This window comes from Sphaeramia orbicularis, chromosome 14 (genome assembly GCF_902148855.1).
Source record: "Sphaeramia orbicularis chromosome 14, fSphaOr1.1, whole genome shotgun sequence".
Taxonomy (NCBI): domain Eukaryota; kingdom Metazoa; phylum Chordata; class Actinopteri; order Kurtiformes; family Apogonidae; genus Sphaeramia; species Sphaeramia orbicularis.
In genome coordinates this window covers 37,500,120-37,520,807 of record NC_043970.1, presented here as the reverse complement: position 1 = coordinate 37,520,807, position 20,688 = coordinate 37,500,120, and the positions used below count along the sequence as shown (strand labels likewise).

General features: G+C 36.4%; 1 protein-coding gene across 4 annotated transcripts in view; it reads right to left on the bottom strand.

Moving 5' to 3' along the window:
- The window catches only part of robo3 (roundabout, axon guidance receptor, homolog 3 (Drosophila)), a 161,409-nt gene that overhangs the window by 40,915 nt on the left and 99,806 nt on the right, over window positions 1–20,688 (bottom strand). For all 4 annotated transcript variants that reach the window (XM_030154745.1, XM_030154746.1, XM_030154747.1 and 1 more), the window contains 2 exons: window positions 13,146–13,351; window positions 1,960–2,041 (listed from right to left, as the gene is read on the bottom strand). In XM_030154745.1, coding sequence (XP_030010605.1) covers window positions 1,960–2,041; window positions 13,146–13,351 — 288 coding nt within the window. The remainder of the gene's footprint in view (window positions 1–1,959; window positions 2,042–13,145; window positions 13,352–20,688) is intronic.

The window sequence follows — 20,688 nt, the reverse complement described above, 5'->3', positions numbered from 1 at the left end:
CTAAATATTGTTTATATACTTCATGAAAAAAACATGTCATATTCCTTAATGATTGATTTACTGAACCACTGGATACAGTCAGTGTTTCCTGTGGAATGCATCTGTTGATGTGGCGCTATGTAATGTTGGGTGCACATGCGTGCGTTTTGCCGGGGGACCACAGTACGGCCGGGGGATGCGTGCGTGTTGGTTGGTAACCGCGTGCGTGCGTCACTTTCCGTCCTACTTCTAATACTATGGGGGCACGGTGCAGTCCGCGCCCCCACAGAAGTGAAAGTGAAACTTTTCGCTCGTTTATCTTTTTCTCACCTCCTGAAGCTTCACAAATTCATTACATACCTGTGGCCCGAATCAGGAGCCTAGAGGATGTTTTCAACTTCTGTCTCACTGACCGTGGACTAGACCAACCTCCAGGGAAAACGCTCCGATACGACCCCACATTTGTGTGTGTATTTATTCGAGGGTGCACCACTCCCACAAACCGGCCGGTCTGTGTTTGGCTCCATCATGTCCATAAAAGCGATTCTAACTCATTAACACCATGATCTAATTCAATGACTGGCAATCCCAGCTGCAGCATTGCCGCGCAGATAAACCTGCAGCCTTTGGACAGGTGGACAAGGGCAATTAACCGGCAATTAATAATTTAATCGAGCAAATTCTTATCGACAATTAATCGTTAGTCGATTAATTGTTTACATCCCTAATTTGAGTGATTAAAATGAGTCAGAGTCTTTGTTTTTCTCTTTGATATCCTGACATGACTATGCATGAGTCTTTATCTAGTTTGGCTGTGATCAGACTGTTGTATGACCTGTAGAATGAACTAATGTGTGAGTTACACAAATACTAAATAGATATTTATCTTGGGGGTGATCCGAGTCAGCCCTGTCAGACCAGTGTCACCCACAATAGCGCTGACTCTCTGCTCAAATGGGCTGAGTTCGTCTCTTTTCTCTTTCCGCCTGTTTTGGCCTCCACTTCGCGTCCACCTTGACATCATCATCGGATCATGCAGAGCGATGAATCCCAGAGTGAATCCCACCTGCAGGCCCAGTTTATACTGATTTGCATATTTAAATGTGGGTGTGTAGAGGGAGGAGTCAGGTACTCCAACATATCTGGTCAATTCCACGCTGATTGGGATGTATAAAGGAAATGTACTTGGAATCGGGTGTACACTTAGTTTTATTCATCTCGATTTTTTTGTGCGTACAGACTTTTCTGGATTTAAGCGTACGCCAGGTTTCAGTATGAAATCCATGCAAGTCTTTATACATGAGGCCCTGATCTTCCATTTCATCACAGCTTTACAAGAAATCACATTCAATCTGCCCGGCAACAGAAATTAGAGCAGCAGGTTATAAAAGCTCTGATGAGACTTTGACACTGATTTCATTTGTGCAGTTAAATGTAATTCACAGAGAAATTTTTTTAATGTTTTTTTCTTCTTTTGTGTGTTTTTCATGTAATTAAGTGCACAGCTGGAATACATGTAGAAGTAAAGGCTTCACGTATAATATAACTGACTCAAAGAGAAACACGATAAATGTACAAAAGTGATAAATGTATTAAAAAAAAAAAAAATTCAATCAAACATTGAAGCTAATGAAACAATTTAAACAAGAACAATTACAACTCAAACACAATGGAATTAAAGATGGAAATGCCCTGAGGATTAAAATGAAGTGATTTTTTTGTAGTTGCAAAAACACAGTGACTAACACCCCACGGTAAAAGCAGTCGTAACAGACAGAAAAACGGATAATTAAATTAGCGTAAATTGAAACGGGAAAAAAAGTGCGAAAGTTAATCTCAAATATATGGTGTTATAATTAATAAAGTTGCAGAAGTGATAACAAGGTTTTTGGTTTTAGACATTTCATTTCTATGTGATGCACGTTGCAGCTTCATACATGTGTCATTTGCATATATTTAACTCATGCAGAGACAACCTACCTTTGACGGTGAGCACTCCACTCCAACTCGTCTCTCCGCTGGAGCTGGAAGCCACGCAGGTGTAAACCCCGGAGTCGGTTTCCTGGCAACAGTGAAATGCGTATCATTAGCTTTAGTGCGTGTATGTGCGATGCTGAGACAGTGGTAATATGTTAATGTACCCATTACCAGTGACTGAGACTAAATGTCATATCTCTCAAACCAGAATGTTTGTACTCAGAGTAGTGAGTGGAGGGAGATGGAGTGGGTGAAAACCCGGTGGAGCAGAGAGCTGTCATTTACACAAAGCTAACCAGGTGACTGTTTCCACCCTCACATAAAAGTACGATTGTGTTTGGAGTATCGCTTCATAGTAGCGCATAACAGCCAAAAACACAAAAAAAGAGGCTCAAAACAATAGAAAGAGCTTCCACCTTTGGTTCGTTGCATCTTTTTGAAAAATTTTTAAGCTTTTAAAAGTCATCAGACACCATATGGTGCTGCTGTCAAAAGGTGCTGGTGGTTACTCATGCATGAACACATATAATAACCTAAAGATGGAAAAATTTTGCTCCTTTGACAAGTGACTTTCAAAGCACATGGGGCTTATGGTATGTTATGCAGATGAATCTCATTTAGCAGAGCCGGGATGGAAAATGACAGACACATTTACATATCTATACAGCACTTCAATGCCAAGGATTGTACAGAAATGATTCAATATTTTAAGAAATTCACAAGTTAGCTGCCATTACTGCTGTTCACTGTAAAAATCTAAATCTTACCAAGTGTGTTTTTCTCATTTCTTGTCAAAATATCTCATCACACTTAAAATAAGACATAATCACCTAAAGAGTAACTTGTAAGTGAGATATTAGAACTTATTTTTCGACAATAGATCTTGAAAATCTTATTTCAGGACATCTTACCACGATAATTTTCACTTGTTCCACTGGCAGATTTTTTATTGCTTGAATTAAGCAAAAAAATCTTGAATTAAACAAAAAATCTGCCAATGGAACAAGTGAAAATTATCTTGGTAAGATTTCTTGAAATAGGATTTTCAAGATCTATTGTCTAAAAATAAGTTCTTATACCTCACTGAAAAGTTACTCTTTAGGTGATTATGTCTTATTTTAAGTGTGATGAGATATTTTGACTAGAAATGAGAAAAATACACTTGGAAAGATTTAGATTTTTGCAGTGCTGCTACTGCTGTGTTTGTATCATCTAAATACAAAAGCTGGATCTGCTAAGCCAGGGGTGTCAAACTCATTTTCTTCCAGGGGCCACATCAGCCTAATTTAATCTGAAGTGGGCTGGACCAGTAAAACAATAGCATGATAGCCAATAAATAATGACAACTCCAAATTATTTTAGCGCAAAAAATAACATTCATTTATGCCAATATTTACATTTACAAACTATCCAAACAAAAAGGATGTGAATAACCTGAAAAAAATGAAATTTGTTAAGAAACGTGATTACAATTTTATCACTATTCTGCCTCAACTTATCATTTCTACATATGCATTACAGATCAGATTTTACAAAGGCACAAAACATTCAGTAACAGGCAGAAAACTGTTAAAATTGCACTTAATTTACTTCAGACATTTTAGGTTATTCACATTTTATTGTTAAAGGGCAGTTTGTTAATATAAACATTTTCATAATTTAATGTTTTTTGCACTAAATCAAAGAGAAAAAAATTGGTGTTGTCATTATTTATAGGTTATTATGATATTATTTTTGAGTTTGATGCCCTAACTTACACTTTGCAAATTCATCCCGCAGGCCAGATTGGACCCTTTGGTGGGCCGGTTTTGGCCCCTAGGCCGCATGTTTGACACCTGTGTGCTAAACTATGCTAGCATAAAGCTTGGTTGCAGGGGAAAACAGTCGGTCTGGTTGAGACAAAAACAAAATCTGTCCATAAGCACCTTTTAAGTTTATTAATAAAATGAGAACTGTGACATCCTGGGGTCTAGAAAAACCACTGGAGACTCCAGGAAAACACTTCTACACTACCAGTGTCAAGTCATATAACCCTCATAAAACCAACACATTTAGCATTTTAGAACTTTAACTTATTTATGTAACAAAACAGTGAATTTTAATGGCGATATTCACTTTGAATGTGGCTGTTTATCGCTTGTAGCTTCACACATCAGTGTTAAATAAATAATTAAGCAATTCATTTAACTAAAATACAAGATTAGGACTTATCTCTTTTTCAAAGCCAAACTTTCTCTTGCAGGCTTCATTGGTAATTGCATAATATTTGCATTCTCATTAAAAACGTCTCAACATGAAACACCTCCTTCAATTAACTGCTTCGACTTTGGACATTTTGTCAATTGAAGTTATTTCTATTTTTTCTGAATAAATGATATATTCTCAGCGGAGCTATTTGAAGTCAAAACTGAAGTCAAGCTGGTGTCTTTTATGTTCCTTGTCTGATTCCTACATGGCAGAGGAGGAGAGTTAAAGGAAGGATCAAAGGGCAGAATTTTAATGACCAGCTAGAGGTCTAGAAATTTCTGAGGCGCCAGTCTTTATTCTCAACAGCTACTTAGCATTCTGGACAGGCTATGAGCAGATGTAATTAAGAGGTGTGTGATAAATGTGCCTGGGTGTGTATGTGTATGTGTGTGTGTGTGCACATGTGAACACTGGCTATTAAACTTTTGGGGAGGCAAGCCAAAAGCTAGACGGGCTGTGAAATTGCTTACAACAGTGTGAGATGTTGGGGGTCTCTACACAGGGGAATCCAGGGACGTGACAGTGAAGTAGTAACGCCGCCGCAGAGAATTTTACAGCACCGTGTCTCTCCACCTGCGTGTTTTTCTTTTTACTGTCATGCATTTATGAAGAGTAAATAAATGTCCATTTTAAAGTTTCCTCCGTTTAACAAAAAAAAGATGAACCAAGATGCAGAATACAGGTTCTAGAAGTGTGACCTTATGGATCTTTAGGTGTTTCTGTATAATTTGCATGGAAAGCATGTCTTTTCTAAGGGTAGGGGTCACATAAATAATAAAAGACACACTGGTAGAGTCCACTGCACAGTAGAATTGAACCATTTGAGTTGTTTTTGATTAGAGCTGCTCATAACTAATATCAGCCTGGGAAAATTTCAGTGAAAATGCAGATTGAGACTGATTTAGGGTAGAAACGGGGGGAAAAAGATGGTAAAACCTTTATTTAATGTTGATATTTTGACTTTAGTGACACTGAGCAGAGTGAGGTTCTGCATTTTTGTTTTTTTTTTGAATTCTCGGCTTCTGTAGGTTTGATTTTAACATTACAACCAAAGGCTGCAACTAATTATACCTCTGATAAGGGATTATTCTAGTCAATGAATCCATTACTTGTCTGATCTGTTAAAAGTCCAAATATCAGTGTTTCTAAAAAGCCCAAGAAAACATAACTTTATTGATGCCCAAGAGGAAATTCACTTTATCCATCGGCTGGAAAGAAAGAAAAAAAGAAAGAAAGAAAGAAAGAAAGACAGACAGAAAGACAGAAAGACAGACAGAAAGACAGAAAGAAAGAAAGAAAGAAAGAAAGAAAGAAAGAAAGAAAGAAAGAAAGAAAGACAGACATAAAGGCAGAAAGACAGACAGAAAGAAAGAAAGACAGAAAAACATGAAGACAGAAAGAAAGACAGAAAGAGAAAGACAGACAGACAGACAGAAAGACAGAAAGATGGAATGAAAGACAGAAAGACAGAAAGAAAGACAGACATAAACAGAAAGAAAGACAGAAAGACGGAAAGAAAGACAGACAGACAGAAAGACAGAAAGAAAGATGGAAAGAAAGAAAGACAAAGAAAGACAGAAAGAAAGAAAGGCAGACAAAGACAGAAAGAAAGAAAGAAAGAAAGAAAGAAAGAAAGAAAGAAAGAAAGAAAGAAAGAAAGAAAGAAAGAAAGAAAGAAAGAAAGAAAGAAAGAAAGACAATGTGTTGTCCGTTGAGCTCCAGAAGCAAATTTCAAATTTCAGAAGCAACTTCATTTGTGGAAGTTGAAGAAGCTGGAATCAAAACATTTTGACTTTTTTTTTTGTTAAAAATGACTTAATTCATTTAATCAATTATAAAAATAGCTGGTGACTGATTTAATAGTTGACAAATAAACAGTTAATCGAACAGTTGTGGCGACTCTATGGATAATGACGAGGTACTGTAGTTGAATTCATTCAAATATATGCAGTTGTAAGTCCACAGTTCACCCAAACACACGACATAAACCTCGCCGCTTCGTCTTAAATGTGGAAACGTTACGTATTAGAGCATTAAGAGCTAAATAAACGTCAGTAGGAAGTCTTTCCGAGTGGCACCTCAGCTCCATTTAACATCCAAATGAGGACAAAGGGACTGTTTTAAATGTTAACTGCACCTGTGAGGGATGCTGGCGCTGCAAATACTCCTGATGCGCCTCGTCTGCGCAGATGCACAGGTGTGAGAGCGAGCGATTGGCGGAATTTCAATGACTTTTTCATCTGTTTTGCTTCAAGATGTTTCTGTGGTTCTTCAATTTACATGCATACCCAACCTGCTGCAAAAAAAACAAAACGCAATCATCTTTCTCTTTCTCACTCATTCGGCGAACACAGGCGGCGTTGCTACGATTGAAAACCTTATACATTATGCAGAGGACGTCCACCGCCAAAGCGAGTAATCGTAACTAATGCCTCACTAAGCGACGGCCATTTTCCTTTGGAGCGTCTGAGGGCCGGCTCATCAGTAACACTGACAGAGGAATTACTCAACCCTAAGTGGCTTGTCAGAGCGTCCTGCAGGACACGAGGCAGGTGACTCACACGTCCCATACAACATCCCTCCTCTCTTTCTATAGGCCGTGACCTTGAGCTGAACTGTGGGCCGGCTGATGGCGCGTCTGTCTGCGGGGGTAAAAAGCGGGTCCCCAGATGGTGGCGTTTGATCGGCGGTTGGGGAATGGGCGCGCGGGGCGGGTGGGGTAAACAGCCGGGACACCTGACTATTAATCAAGGCCGGCAGCTCTGAGCGCTGCGCGAAACAGATTGCTGAAAAATGAATGAGGCGAGAGAAAGAGAGAACAGAAGGGAGGGAAGGAGCAGAGACGCGCTAGCAACTTAAAGAGACAATCTGTGAATATTTAGTCCATTCTTTCACACTTTCAATACATTTTTAACTTTTGGGGAAATTTTGGAGGAAGCATTTGTATCTAAATATCTGCCAATCATTCAGATGGATGTGAATTTTTCTATAAAAAGCTTCGGCGTGGGATTAGGTCTGTCACACCAGTTCGATCACCGATTATCTAAAACCATGTCTTATGTCCATTTCACCCTTTTTTTTTTTTCTTTTTACATTATCTTTTAGTGAAAGATTTTATTTCTTTTATGAAATTTTTCAAACTTTGTAGAAAATCAAGGTCAATGAAGTTACCATATTTGGTTCCTTACCCGTTAAGTGGCAAAAAACTAACAAAAAAAAAAGAATAATCCAAGAAGTAAATATAAAAAACACAAGAAAAACACATGAAAAAAACTATGTCTTATGTCCATTTCATTCCTTTTTTTCCTGTTACATTATCTTTTAGTGAAAGATTTTACTACTTTTCTGAAATTTAAAAAAAAAAAAAAAAAAATGTAGAAAATCAAGGTCAACGAAGTTACCACATTTGGTTCCTTACCCATTAAGTGGCACAAAAAAAAAGAAAGAATAATCCAAGAAGTAAATATAAAAAACACAAGAAAAACACATGAAAAAACCATGTCTTATGTCCATTTCGTCCCTTTTTTTCTTTTTACATTATCTTTTAGTGAAAGATTTTATTACTTTTATGAAATTTTTCAAAATTTGTAAAAAATCAAAGTCAATGAAGTTACCACATTTGGTTCCTTAACCGTTAAGTGGCAATAAATAAATAAATAAATACATAAATAAACAAATAATCCAAGAAGTAAATATAAAAAACACAACAAAAACACATGTAAGGTGAAAGGAACATGTATTTTAGAACATTACAATAACGTAAGTGCTGATACCTGTCAAATATCTGCCAGTCATTCAGCTGGATGGGAATTTTTCTTTAAAAAGCTTCGGTGAGGGATTAGGTATGTCACACCAATTCATCCATCGTTTATCTAAAACCATGTCTTATGTCCATTTCACCCCTTTTTTTCCCTTTTAAACCTTTTTGTATCAACTTTTTTTTTTTTTTTTTTTTTTTTAATTTACATATTGCAAATGTGCATCCCAGCATTCCTATTCTAGGGAGTTTAGTTCATAATTTTATATTGTAAAAATTACTTCTTTGGTATTGCTGAAGGAGGACCAGTCATCCTTATTTGTATTGTCTGAGGAGACACGAACATATCGCTGTGTTCAATTGTAATTTTCAGATGAATGGATGAGAATGGTGAATTGCTATGTGAATAATAATAATGTGAACCATGGAAAATACCAGCAAAAAGAGAATTGAAAAAAGAAAAAAAAAAAAAGCTTCGGTGTGAAGCTTTTTTCTGTCTTTAACCCTTAATTCAAAATTTCCACCTTAGTGTGTTATTGGAGGACATCACAAGATTCTATGACTTTTTTAAAAAATTATTTTTTATTGAAATTAGAACAGTGACAATATAAATACGTCACATACAATATCCAATATATGTGATGTCAGAACAAAAACACTAAAAAAAAAAAAAAAGGGGGGGGGGGGGGGGGGGTCCTGCGTACTTACTTAATATTAAAGTCATCTATAAAGAGCTGCCAAATTGAATATAATTACTTATTGACATTATCTTTAAGCTAATTTTTTTTATAACTTTTATGAAAATTTTCAGTTTTTTTATTATGCAGAAAATCTGGGTCAATGAAGTTACCATATTTAATTACTTACCTGTTAAGTGGCAAAAAAAAAAAAAAAATCCAAGAAGTAAATATAAAAAACACATGTAAGGTGAAAGGAACATGTATTTTAGAACACTGCAACATAAATGCTGTTACAGACACCTGTCAACATCCACATTATCCCTTTGAACAGGGGTTCCCAAACTTTTAAACTTGTGACCCCCAGAATAACGGTGCCAGAGATTGGCAACCCCCACTATCCCTGAAAAGACTACAACATGAAAAAAAAAACATGTATTGCATTGTGGGTACTTGACATTATACTAACTGTGTTTTGTTTTATGTGCAGGGGTTCAAGGGGGGGGTTTATGTTAATGTTTATTTAGGTGAATACGTGTGTTTAACAGCATTTATTGACCTTTTTAAGTTTATTTTTGTGAATGTGACACCATTAGTCAAACCTGTAGGCCCAACAATGACTTACCTTTTATTTGTTATACATTATACATTTATCTGACTTGTTTCTTTATATTCTATTATATCCTTCCAACAATTTTCATTTTAAGTAGAGTTGAAATTTAACAAATTTTCATCACTAATGACGGTGAAAATTCCAATGATACTTCATAGTGTGGGTTCATGGGAAGCTGACATCATCAAACTTTGTCTTTTGCAAAAGTTTTTATAAAGAGAATACAAGCAGCATTTAAAGAAGCAATATGAGCAATACAGTCGTGGAAAAAATGATTAAACCACCCCTTGTTTTTTTCAATTTCTTGTTCATTTTAATGCCTTGTACAACCAAAGGTACATTTGTTTGGACACATATAACAAAAATAGCTCATAAGAGTTTAATTTCAGAGCTGATACGTAGGCATTTTCCATGGTTTTCTTGATAATAACCAAAATCACTTCAGTTCTTACATTAATATCTATGACATTGCACTGACAAAAACAGTGCTTTTAGGCATTCCATGTTTTCTTTTCTGTCTGTTTTAGTCACATGATACACACAGGAGTTAGTACTTGATTGCATAACTATTGTTTTTGATGTCTTTTGATGGTCTAATCATTTTTTTGCAATTGTATGTGAATATTTTGTCTTTTTTTCATTATTCAATCAGTTTTTTCTTGCTCATTTAGGACATTTCTATAGTCCAACAATATGTTTTTTCTTCAAATGTTTCAGTGTTGGGGTCTTTTCTTTTGTTCTCTACTTACTTTTGTGTGTTTTTTCTGAAAGTGCAGAGGGGAAATCTGGTGAAAATGCGAACATCGTGGTTTTAGGCAACAAATTTTATCGTTCCAGCGATCTGGTATTGTGTCAGCACAGTTTTAGTCCTCGGGCTTTGTTTGTTTCCTCTGTTTACCAACTGTCCATTTTTTTTTTTTTTTTTTAAACGTAACTACACCCCACGTCAACCGTTTAGCAACAGGCCCCACCCCCCTCCTCAACCTGCCATTACCACCACACATGAACACACTTCCCGTCTGTCCGGGGCGTCTTGGCAGCGACTGGAGACAGTGGTAGTGTGTGTTTGGCACCGATCCCGGGGTAATGGCATCTCCTCATTGCCAGGGTATGAGGAACAAACAGACCATCTGTCCTCCTCCAGGCGCGCAGATGAAATCAACTTATTTATACTGATTATCTCAGGGCTAAATGTGCTTCATGATTTCATCTTTCCCCCCATCACGCAAAAAGGGAAAATGTGCTTAATGATTTGTGTTTAATGTGCCTGACGCTCACATTTGATCGAAACTTTGAAATCGCGACATAACGGAGCATGAATGACGGGATTTTGAGAGAAGTTTATACACACGAAACAACTTAGGACAATAACTGACAGTGGTGGATGTAAAAAAGACTGGCTACATGCTCATTATTACTGCTATGTACTAACATAATGAGTCAATTAATTAGTCCATTCTTGCCAATTCTGTAGGGAATTATTTGTATAACGCGCTGAGGTAAATCATAAAATCTTCTGGCAGCTGCTCTGTGACTTGATACTGATTTATTTCACATAGCTGTACGGCATCTGCATGTGTAGCTGCTGTTATTGTCAATTCTGTTACTGTTTTTTTTTCCATTAATATAAGAAAATTCAATGAATATCTTTGAATAGCTTTTAACTGTACTGACCACTAAGCATGAAAGGGTTAAGTAGTAATTATGAGCAAAGCATGAAGAAAAAACATTCTGTTTGTGTTTTGAGATGAACTGAAGCACGATTAGGGCGATGGACACTAGTTTGATATCACAAACAGACCTCAAATGAATGAAACAAGTGTTTTTTTTTTTGTACAATCTCACCTCTGAAATCCAAACGCATAAGAACCCAGTGTTTACATCTATAAAACATTGAAATCAAAGACATCGGCATCACTAAGGGCATGTGTGTTCAATGTGAAAGTGGTTTTAAAGAACTTACTAGCAAACATTTTCAATTTCTATGTCATTAATTTTGATTTTTCATTGTTTTAACGTACATATGTAGATACCTATTTATAGAGCTTTTCTTATTTTGCTTTTTCTTACATTTTGTTTATATCTACACTAGAGACACAACAATTGCAGGCAAATAATTTCTTGCATGTGTTTTTGATCAGTGTGTTCCAGTGACGGCTGCTCGTCTTTCAGAAGGAGAAGCTCATTGTCGGCTTACATAAAAAAAAAAGTCAAGTTATTTAAACATAAATTCATCCCTCCGTTCCTTTTTAAGAAAATGGTCAGTGACCTTATTGTACCAAGTAAACAAGAAAACACTGAAATTATGTTAAATTGAAACTAGGAAGTACAATGAGTGTGTTTTATTTACAGTGCAAGAAATGAGCGAGTAATTTCGTAGTGGTTTCTCTTGATTTCACAGCAGAATGCAGTCCAGTCCAGTTTCGAGGCAATGAAATAACTGTTCCACTCAGTCCCATTGAAGTTCATAGATGCTGAGCGTCTATGAGCAAATGCACTGAGCAGAGATCGTAGGAGAAAACTGCACAACGGGAATGTATGAGAAGTGAACAACATTGAGTCTGCTGATTTGTGATAAAGCTGATTCTGAACGAACTCGTCTTTGAGATGAACGTGTTCTAACATATTTGTACTCAATGAAATGTCAACTCAACCGAACATATTTGACCATTTAATTTTCGTAATTTTAGGGGAAGCCGGGCTTCCCTTGCAGTCTTTGAGAAATTGCCACTGGTGTGTTCGTATGGCCAGGGTTAAGTAGTAATTATGAGCAAAGCATGAAGAAAAAAAAAAAAGTTTTGAGATGAAGTGATGCACGTTTGGGGCGATGGACACTAGTCTGATATCACAAACAGGCCTCAAATGAAAGGAACAACTGTTTTTTTTTCCTACAATCTCACCCCTGAAGTCCAAACACATAAGAACCCAGTGTTTACGTCTGTTAAATATTAAAATCAAAGGTGTCGGCATCACTAAGGGCATGTGTGTTCCATGTGAAGAATGCGATCAAACTGAACCAAACTCTACAGAGAGCTTCAACGTGGTGTTTGACAGCTTCACACGGGCTCTAAAGCACCAGCACTTCCAAGCCTCCTCTTCTCGGCTGTCATGTCATTGGCTTTTATTCCCATATGACGTGAATGCAGTATAAGATCTGTTTTAGGCTTCTGGCTCTGGTCTGTTCCATCATCTCCTCCCTGCTCTCACTCAGCTCTTCCTCCATCTCTATCACTCTCTCATTCATCCAGTCCTCACTTACAGTGATGTATCGAGGATTTAATTACAAGTCTCTGCGATCGTTAATCATTGAGAACCCACAATCAATTAATGTGTGAGCCTCCTCGAGTCTCCCTGACGCTGCGGTGACCTCAGGTGCTGCTTCCTACCCAGGGGGGAATTCTGGGCAGAATGAATTTCATTAGCATGGAGTAAGATGCCGCTAACGACTGCTAATGGCCTGGCGTGCTCATTATCATGACGATCACGCCTCACCATTGCGGTTTTTTGCTACATTCCCCGCCTCGCCCTCTCACATAAAAGCTCATCATTTGAGTCAACCGTAAAAATGTCCTCTGTTTAAGTGCTTCATTCTCTCCCAGTAATTAAGAATGAGGTGTTTTATCATGTGGAATATGTTTATTTTGCGTGAACTGTATCACGTTTGATGTGTAAATACCGATACTTGAGTGAATTAATACATTTTAATAAATCCACCAGTTTGATGGAATGAGCAGATGGGATGAACGTGGAGGGAAAAAAAAAAAAAAAAAGGGAATTAAACCATGCCGAAGGTCAGCGGGGACGGCCGTAATTACCCAGGTGTCATTGAAAACTTTTGCATTAGTGTGAATTTTTACATACCAACAACATGGGTAGCAATGTTTTATTCAAATACCTGGAGGTTGGTGATTTGGAACGTGCCGTTTTCCATCAAACTGACTCGTCCGTCGTTTCCCAGGATCCTCTGTCCATCCTTCTCCCATTGGATGCTGGGAATGGGGTTGCCCATGATGTGACAGTGTAACTGGGCAGTGGAACCGGGCGCTAAGGTGTGATTGGCCGGGCCCTGGCGGATGATGGGTGGGACGCGGTCAGAGGGCGCTGCAGGGGAAAAAAAAAAGGTGTGATGATGATTGACATTTGGGAATTAACAACTTAACTGTCCTGACAAACACAAAAAATATAATCTCTGACTAATGACAGGATTTGTGCTGGTTTCAACAGGTTAAATGTAAGAATTTAAGACCTTTTAGGATGATTATTGGCAGTGACACACATTTTCAGTTTTTTTTTAGATTCTCCACGAGTTTCTGAGGTACACTGGAGAACAATCATAAGCATTTTATAGGGTTCCAAGTCTTTTATTAGGAAATAAATCACATTCATACAAAGATTCAATTCCTGTCACTGCTACGACTGTGATTTAGGACCTTTTTCACATAAACAGGCAAAAAGTAGTTTTCTGAGCCTTACACATACCAGATGAAATTACCAGAGATAATTTTAGATCATATGTGAGGAGTCATTGACATTGTGACACACTGATAGCAGAGATTGTGTTGCAGTTATTAGTTTCATGCTGCTTTTGTTTAATAGCTTTCCTATGCAGCAATTAAAACACATTTTCTCCCAAAACACAATTAAATGCAAGACGGAAGTTAAAGCAACCTAATACAATAACAATATCTACATGATCCAAAAGTAGACTTTACATATTTCCATAACTCCGTGTGTTTCTGGACACCTTTTGCAGACTCAAATATTTTCAGATAAACCACACGTCCCATGTAAGAGTTTAACCCTGTAAAGCCTGAACCATTAAATCACTGACAGAAAATTCCAGCTCTTTGAAACTGGAGCCTTTATTGGTCCTTCTGAACAACCTGCAATTATTTTTTTTCAAATATCAATTTCCACATATGAATTTCAAATTTGTATCATATTTGATACATCGGGCCTCAATGCTCAAATTTTATTATTTTTGAACAAACAAAAACATAATATAACACAAACATGTTTTAACAAATTGGTAATTCCTTTTCAAAATTGGTGAAGTTCTGCCTCCTTCCTCATAAATGACAATCTTGTAGCATCATTGGAAAGGCCGTTGGTGAAAAAATTCCTCCCCCTGGTGGATTATCTGTCTATTGCAAGTATCTAATTGTATACATCAGGTTTTTCAAGAAAAAAAAAATATCACACTGATCATGTAGAGGGCTTTAAAACTCATGTATCAAATATGATACATTTGTCGTTATAGGGTTAAGACCTTTATGGATGATTATGAATGCACACTTATGGCTACGTTTTGGGAGTGACACAAATTTTCTTTTTTTTTAGAGTCTTCACAAGTTTCTGAGGTACACTGGAGAACAATCATAAGCATTTTATAAGTTTCCAAATATTTTACTGGCAAATAATTCACATTCATACAAAGAATCAGTTTCTGTCACTGCTACGACTGTGATTTAGAACCTGTTCCACATAAACAGGCAAAAAGGACTTTTCTGAACCTTATACATATCCGAGTAAATTACCAGAGATCATTTTAGATCAAAACTATTTAAGTTTTTTTTGTTTGTTTTTTTATGTTGACACACTGGTAGCAGAGTTTGGGTTTCATGTTGCTTTTTTTTTGTAGTTTTCAAATGCAGCAATTAAAACACATTTTCTCCTAAAACACAAATGCAAGAACAGAAGTTAAAGCAACCTAATACAATAACAATAACTTCATGATCCAAAAGGAGACTTTACATATTTCTACAACTCCATGTATTTCAGGACACCTTTTGCAAATATTTGCAGATAAGCATAACTGGTGTAATGACAATAAAGCCTATTCTATTCTATTCTATTCTATTCTATTCTATTCTATTCTATTCTATTCTATTCTATTCTATTCTATTCTATTCTATTCTATTCACTCCACATCCCAGAATGTCAATGTTATCTTACTAAACTTAGACTAGGATATCAACTTGGCTGCTTTTGTCCAATTTGGACCTTTTCACTATCTCTAACCTTAAGTATGCTGCTCTAATACAGTGCTGACATTTCAGAGCAAATCTACAAAATCTTATCCAGTGTCTGTACACCACATCATCCATCAAAACAGTAAAAAGCTACAGGGCTTTAACTAAGTCACTCAACACTTTAGAATCCTCCTTTTCTCTGCAAAACACAGCTAAATGTAAACATCAGATCCCCTGCCAGACCACTACGCTGCCGTTTGCCGTTTCTAACAAGAAATATTTACTTTTTTTTTTTGCCACTTTTGCCTCTGCTTATAATTTCCACTACAGTCAACTGTGTCTGGTCTGTGGGTCAAAACGCTCCACGTTCGCTTGTAAAGACACACTACATCTTGCAACGTGAAATGTAGGATGTCACTGTAAGAATGTCTCAAGTCCACGTCTCTGTGGTCCTGACCCAGTTCAGCATGCAAATCGATGACATAGATTTTTCTTTTTTTTTCTTTAGAGCAGAATATGTTGATAAAGTTGCTTCCTGTCAGAGCGGTCATAGGGAAGTGTGAGTCCGTTTAGATAGATAGATAGATGGATAGATGGATAGATAGATAGATAGATAGATAGATAGATAGATAGATAGATAGATAGATAGATAGATAGATAGATAGATAGATAGATAGATAGATAGATAGATAGATAGATAGATAGATAGATAGATAGATAGCGAAGCAAAAAAGTCCAATACTAATACTTCATTGGACTGCCTATATTTTTGAGTACAATATAGTATAGTATATAGTAATATGGAGCAAAATCCTACTTTCCACCAGATGGATTTAGAATTTTCATTTCATACAATAACTGCTGCTGGTTGAAGAACTGACAGATGTAACACAATTTTGTCCATTTTCCAAAAAAAAAAAAAAAGTTGTTGGGTTTAGTTTCTCAACTGCTGGGTGACTAATTTTAAAAGCATGGATGTCAAAACCTTTATTTATTATATTTATTTCAAGTTAATAATGAAGCTGGATTGTAATGAAATCCTTCTGGAGAGGAAATAAATGAAGACTAGATACATTCTGAACATAATTCCACTCCTTTGGATCCATAGTTTCTTTTATTCAAATATAGAATTTTGGATTTATTCTCTTTAATTTCCACTTTTTTGTAAGTTTTTTCTTCTTCTTTACATTTTCAAGATAAATTTCATTCTACTTCTGCAGCTCTTCATACATGTTAGCATCTTTCGACTCTTTCTCCTCATTTATGTTTGATTCTTGTATTAATTTCAAGAACATTATCGGTCCACACACGTAGACATACATATAATCAGATCTAATCATCATTTCTTCACTTAATCTGTTCTTATTACTCTTATTCAGATTTACATTTTATTAATATGCTTAAAACTTTCCCATTTTTCCCGACTTTTTGACTTTATTCTCCAACAACTGGATGGATTTATTGTCATTGCACAATCATACACAGTATAAAATGCAATGAAATTAGGGCTCAATACTTTTTGGTGCAGAGGAAGATAAGAAAAAATATTATTAGTATAAATGGAAGAAAACACCTATGTAAATGAATGCTTTTATTTCAAATATTTGAGTATAGTTTTAATTAATTACAAATTTAATTTTACATACCTAACATGTGGAACCAATATTCACTTTTAAAGTCTTTAAAAAGGTTCGTTAAGCATCTTTGTGTCATTTATGCAATAAATTATATCTATTTTTCAAATCGGATTGTATACATTTTGTGTTTTTTGGCCTTTTGTGTTGATATAGTAGGTTAAAGTGAAAAAATAATAGGCAGATGAGATAAAAAGATACCAAACATGGGTATAGTAAACATTTTTTTATATAGTATATAAAGGCAAAATCGAAAGTACTCAAAAACGGCCAAAAAATGCTCAGACCCCTAAGGGTTAAACAGGTACTAAAAAGTGCAAGAGCGATCAAGTATCAAATGTAAAAATAAATGAATAAATGCTCCATTTGTTTAAAATGGTTGCAAAACTGGGCTGTGCATCACATGAGTGGAGTCAACACTTCATTTTTTTCCTCATGCACCATCCATTTTTGATGTTTAGCTAAGGCTGTAACCATTACAATAAAGTCTATGTGTTGAACAAATGTACTAAACAGTAAGGATGCCTTCCCTTAACCTTTGTGCACCCGCCGCCAGACAGTCATCACAAAAAAATGCATGGACTTATATGGCCGTACTCCATGTCTGTAGGTCCCTGAATATAAACACTGTGGTACGAGTGTTGCCAGCTTGCAGATTAATGCTCAGTTTGGATGTCAAGTCAAATAAATCCCTGCACGTTCAGGGACGGTTGTGGAAAAAGGGCTGAAATCGCGCCCGTTTTGCTGCTTTCCTTACAGCACAATGACAGAGTAAAACGAAAGAATTTGCACTCAGACACAGAACACGCCTTCATTTGCATCTACGATATAGTCAGAAAACTGAAAATGGGATAACTCAACACAGGAGTTACTACACAGCACACCGGGCTAAAACAAAATCCCTGTTTTTTCTCCACGAATGGGGGGATGCAGCGAGGGAAGCATATGTTACGGCCGGGTTATTTGCATAGAACTATCACTAGTTGTCCCTTTTGATTACATCAGATAAGAACTCCTGCTGTTTGCTCATTTGGGGGAAGGATATTTTAATTTGAGGAGGATTTGAAGGGTTTTCACACGTATTTGGGTGCACATGTGGGAGACAGCGTTTAGCAGATTGAGAAACGTGATTAATGAAATATGAGGCTGTTGAAATTATATGTAAAGATTAGTGGAGGAGTTGGAGATGGATTGTGGAAGGTGTTACATTTAGATTAAAGCTGTGTTCTAAATTAATTATTTCTATTTCTTTTTTCTTTTTTTTTTTTTTTTTTTACCTTGGGAAGACAAGATAGCAATAATAGAACAGTAGCGAGTTTAGAAATGCTTTTATTCTGATTCTATCAAGCCATATTTGGAATCATTTAAATGCATTTTTACTTGTCTTTCTTACTTACTCTTTTTACCATTTAGCCTCTTTGCATGAAGTGGGTAAAGCTAGCAAACTAAGTGCTTTTTTTGGTGACCAATGGCAAAAATGCATATATTCAATTAATTAATTTGTTGCTATAATGCTGTAAAACTCATTTTTGGAGGCAAACGGATCCTTTATGTTAATTTATTATAACTTCTTTCTTAAATGAGGCACCAGTTAGTGTTCAAAAGGGTCTAAATTCATTTATTTAAAGGGGTCATATTTTGCTAAACCCACTTTTATTAGTATTTGGTTCATTTATTTGTGTATTTGGGGACCTGAATAGTCCAAAAAGTTTGAATTTGAACCCTCCAGGTGCTGAAAAGGTATCTTTATAGTAATTTTGGCAAAAATCGAGTGGATTTCTACAACCTGTTTTAATTCCCTCTTAATTTGTTACGTCTGTAACTAGTTACATCATGACATTTGTACATATAAGGTCAAGACTTCCAACAAACATTTCTCAGAGTACAACATAAATGTTTATCAGCAGCAGTGGTTGTAGTCCATACTGAAAATATGTCCAAACTTCGAGCCAGTTACCTAAAATGTTCAGTTATTGGTTGAATAGGACAGAGCGGCACAGCCAACAACGTGGAGGGGGTGGGGCTTGAAGTGGCTCATTTGCATTTAAAGGGCCAGCGCTCAAAACAACCTTTCTGGTGTCATTACTTAGAAATAGCGTTGAAGATGGATCTGTGGAGTTGAATTAATGAAGAATTCAGACCCAAGCAAAGCATTTACAGTTTATGTAGACCACAGGGAAATGTTTTAAAATGCATTATTCCAATTTTAAAAAGGTAGAATATCACTCCTTTAACTCAAATACAGTTATCTTTGCAGCCTTTTATTGTCAGGTAGTGTTTTATCTGCAGTAAATTGATTGATTTCTTAACCTTTTATCGGGCAAGTGACTATTTTTGGTAATTTCCGAAAACATTAAATACAGGGCCAATCCCATGCCTCAGTGACATTGAAAAGAATGTTGGTTTTTATAATTATACAGTAATTCAGAGAGATTTTATAGAAATGCTGAAGCTGTAAATAGTGAATATGAGTGATTTTTGTCAGTTTATGACCTTATAACAGTTGTTTAATTGCATGTGTTTACTTCTTAACAAGTGCTGCTCGGATGTTTTATGGCAAGAGGAGCGAGACTGTTGTCACGGCAACTGACGAGGAAGTAGATGATGATGTCCAATAACACACAAAGGTTGAAATTTTGAATTTCAGAGTATTTCAATGAGTGCCCTTTAAGGAGTTAAACACTGTTAATTTCCTGTTTTGTTTTTTTTTACTGCAGTGCAATGCTTTATGCTCAGCTGTGTTTGTTGGCAGAAATAATGTCTTTGTTTTGCCTTCTCCTGAACTGGATAACACAGATAGGGAGCTGACAAATGGAACATGAAGTATGAGGATTTTAAACACTTTGTAAACGCTTCATTGTATATCAGAGGAATGTGTAAACATCCACTTTGGAAGATACAAAGGTAATTAACTAATGCACCATTCGTTTCAGACTTGTAATGTTATTTAGCTTCATCCTCTTCTTCCACTCTTTATCATCACATATAAAGTGACAGATGTGGGCTGGATGTGTTTTATAGATTCAGGGACACAGAACTAGAGTAGTCTGAACCCAGAATTGAACCCAGAAACAGGAAGTGACGTCAGATTAAAGAAAGCAGAATCAAATATAATATTCTTTAGTTTCGTGTCTATAAGAACTCTACTGGAGTGCATCTTCTTTCTGTTAGCTCTAGTAGTTTTCATTTATGTGGTTGCTTTTGACTGTTCCCCGAGTTCTGACAGACCTTGGAAAAACAGCATTTTTCTACCATGCACCATGGTCATGGAATAATCTCCAAAAAACTGTAAAACTACATACATTCATTTCTATTAATGATTTTAAAAGTATTGCGGAGAATGCAGTGAAGGAGTAATGTCACTGTTTTTCATGATGCCATTTTGGTTGAATAGTTATTGTGTTTTATTGTTAACTAGCGGTATTGTACCCGTGGTGCCATTTTACAATAGCATGATAAGTAGAACTTGTCTGCCACCACTATCCATTTGTAAACTACCATTTAATCATGCATTGTGCAGGTAATAATTTGAGCCAACATATGAGGCATGAAGGGAAGAGCATGTATTTGTTTGGCCTGTCAATCATGATTAAATTCATGCAGTGGTAGTGAACTGCAGCCTTCACATTGTAGCATCGACTGCTAGCAGTAGAAATTTCATGAACGGCAGGAGTATGGTGGCAGGGATGAAGAATTCAAAGTAGAGAGAGGCTAAAATCACCCAGCATACCTCACAACATTTGAATACGGACATAAAATTGTGCCTAGTAGATAGTCAGGTAATGTTTCTATTCATTTGGCGAGTTTTTCGGCGATCGGGCCTGTGAAGGCT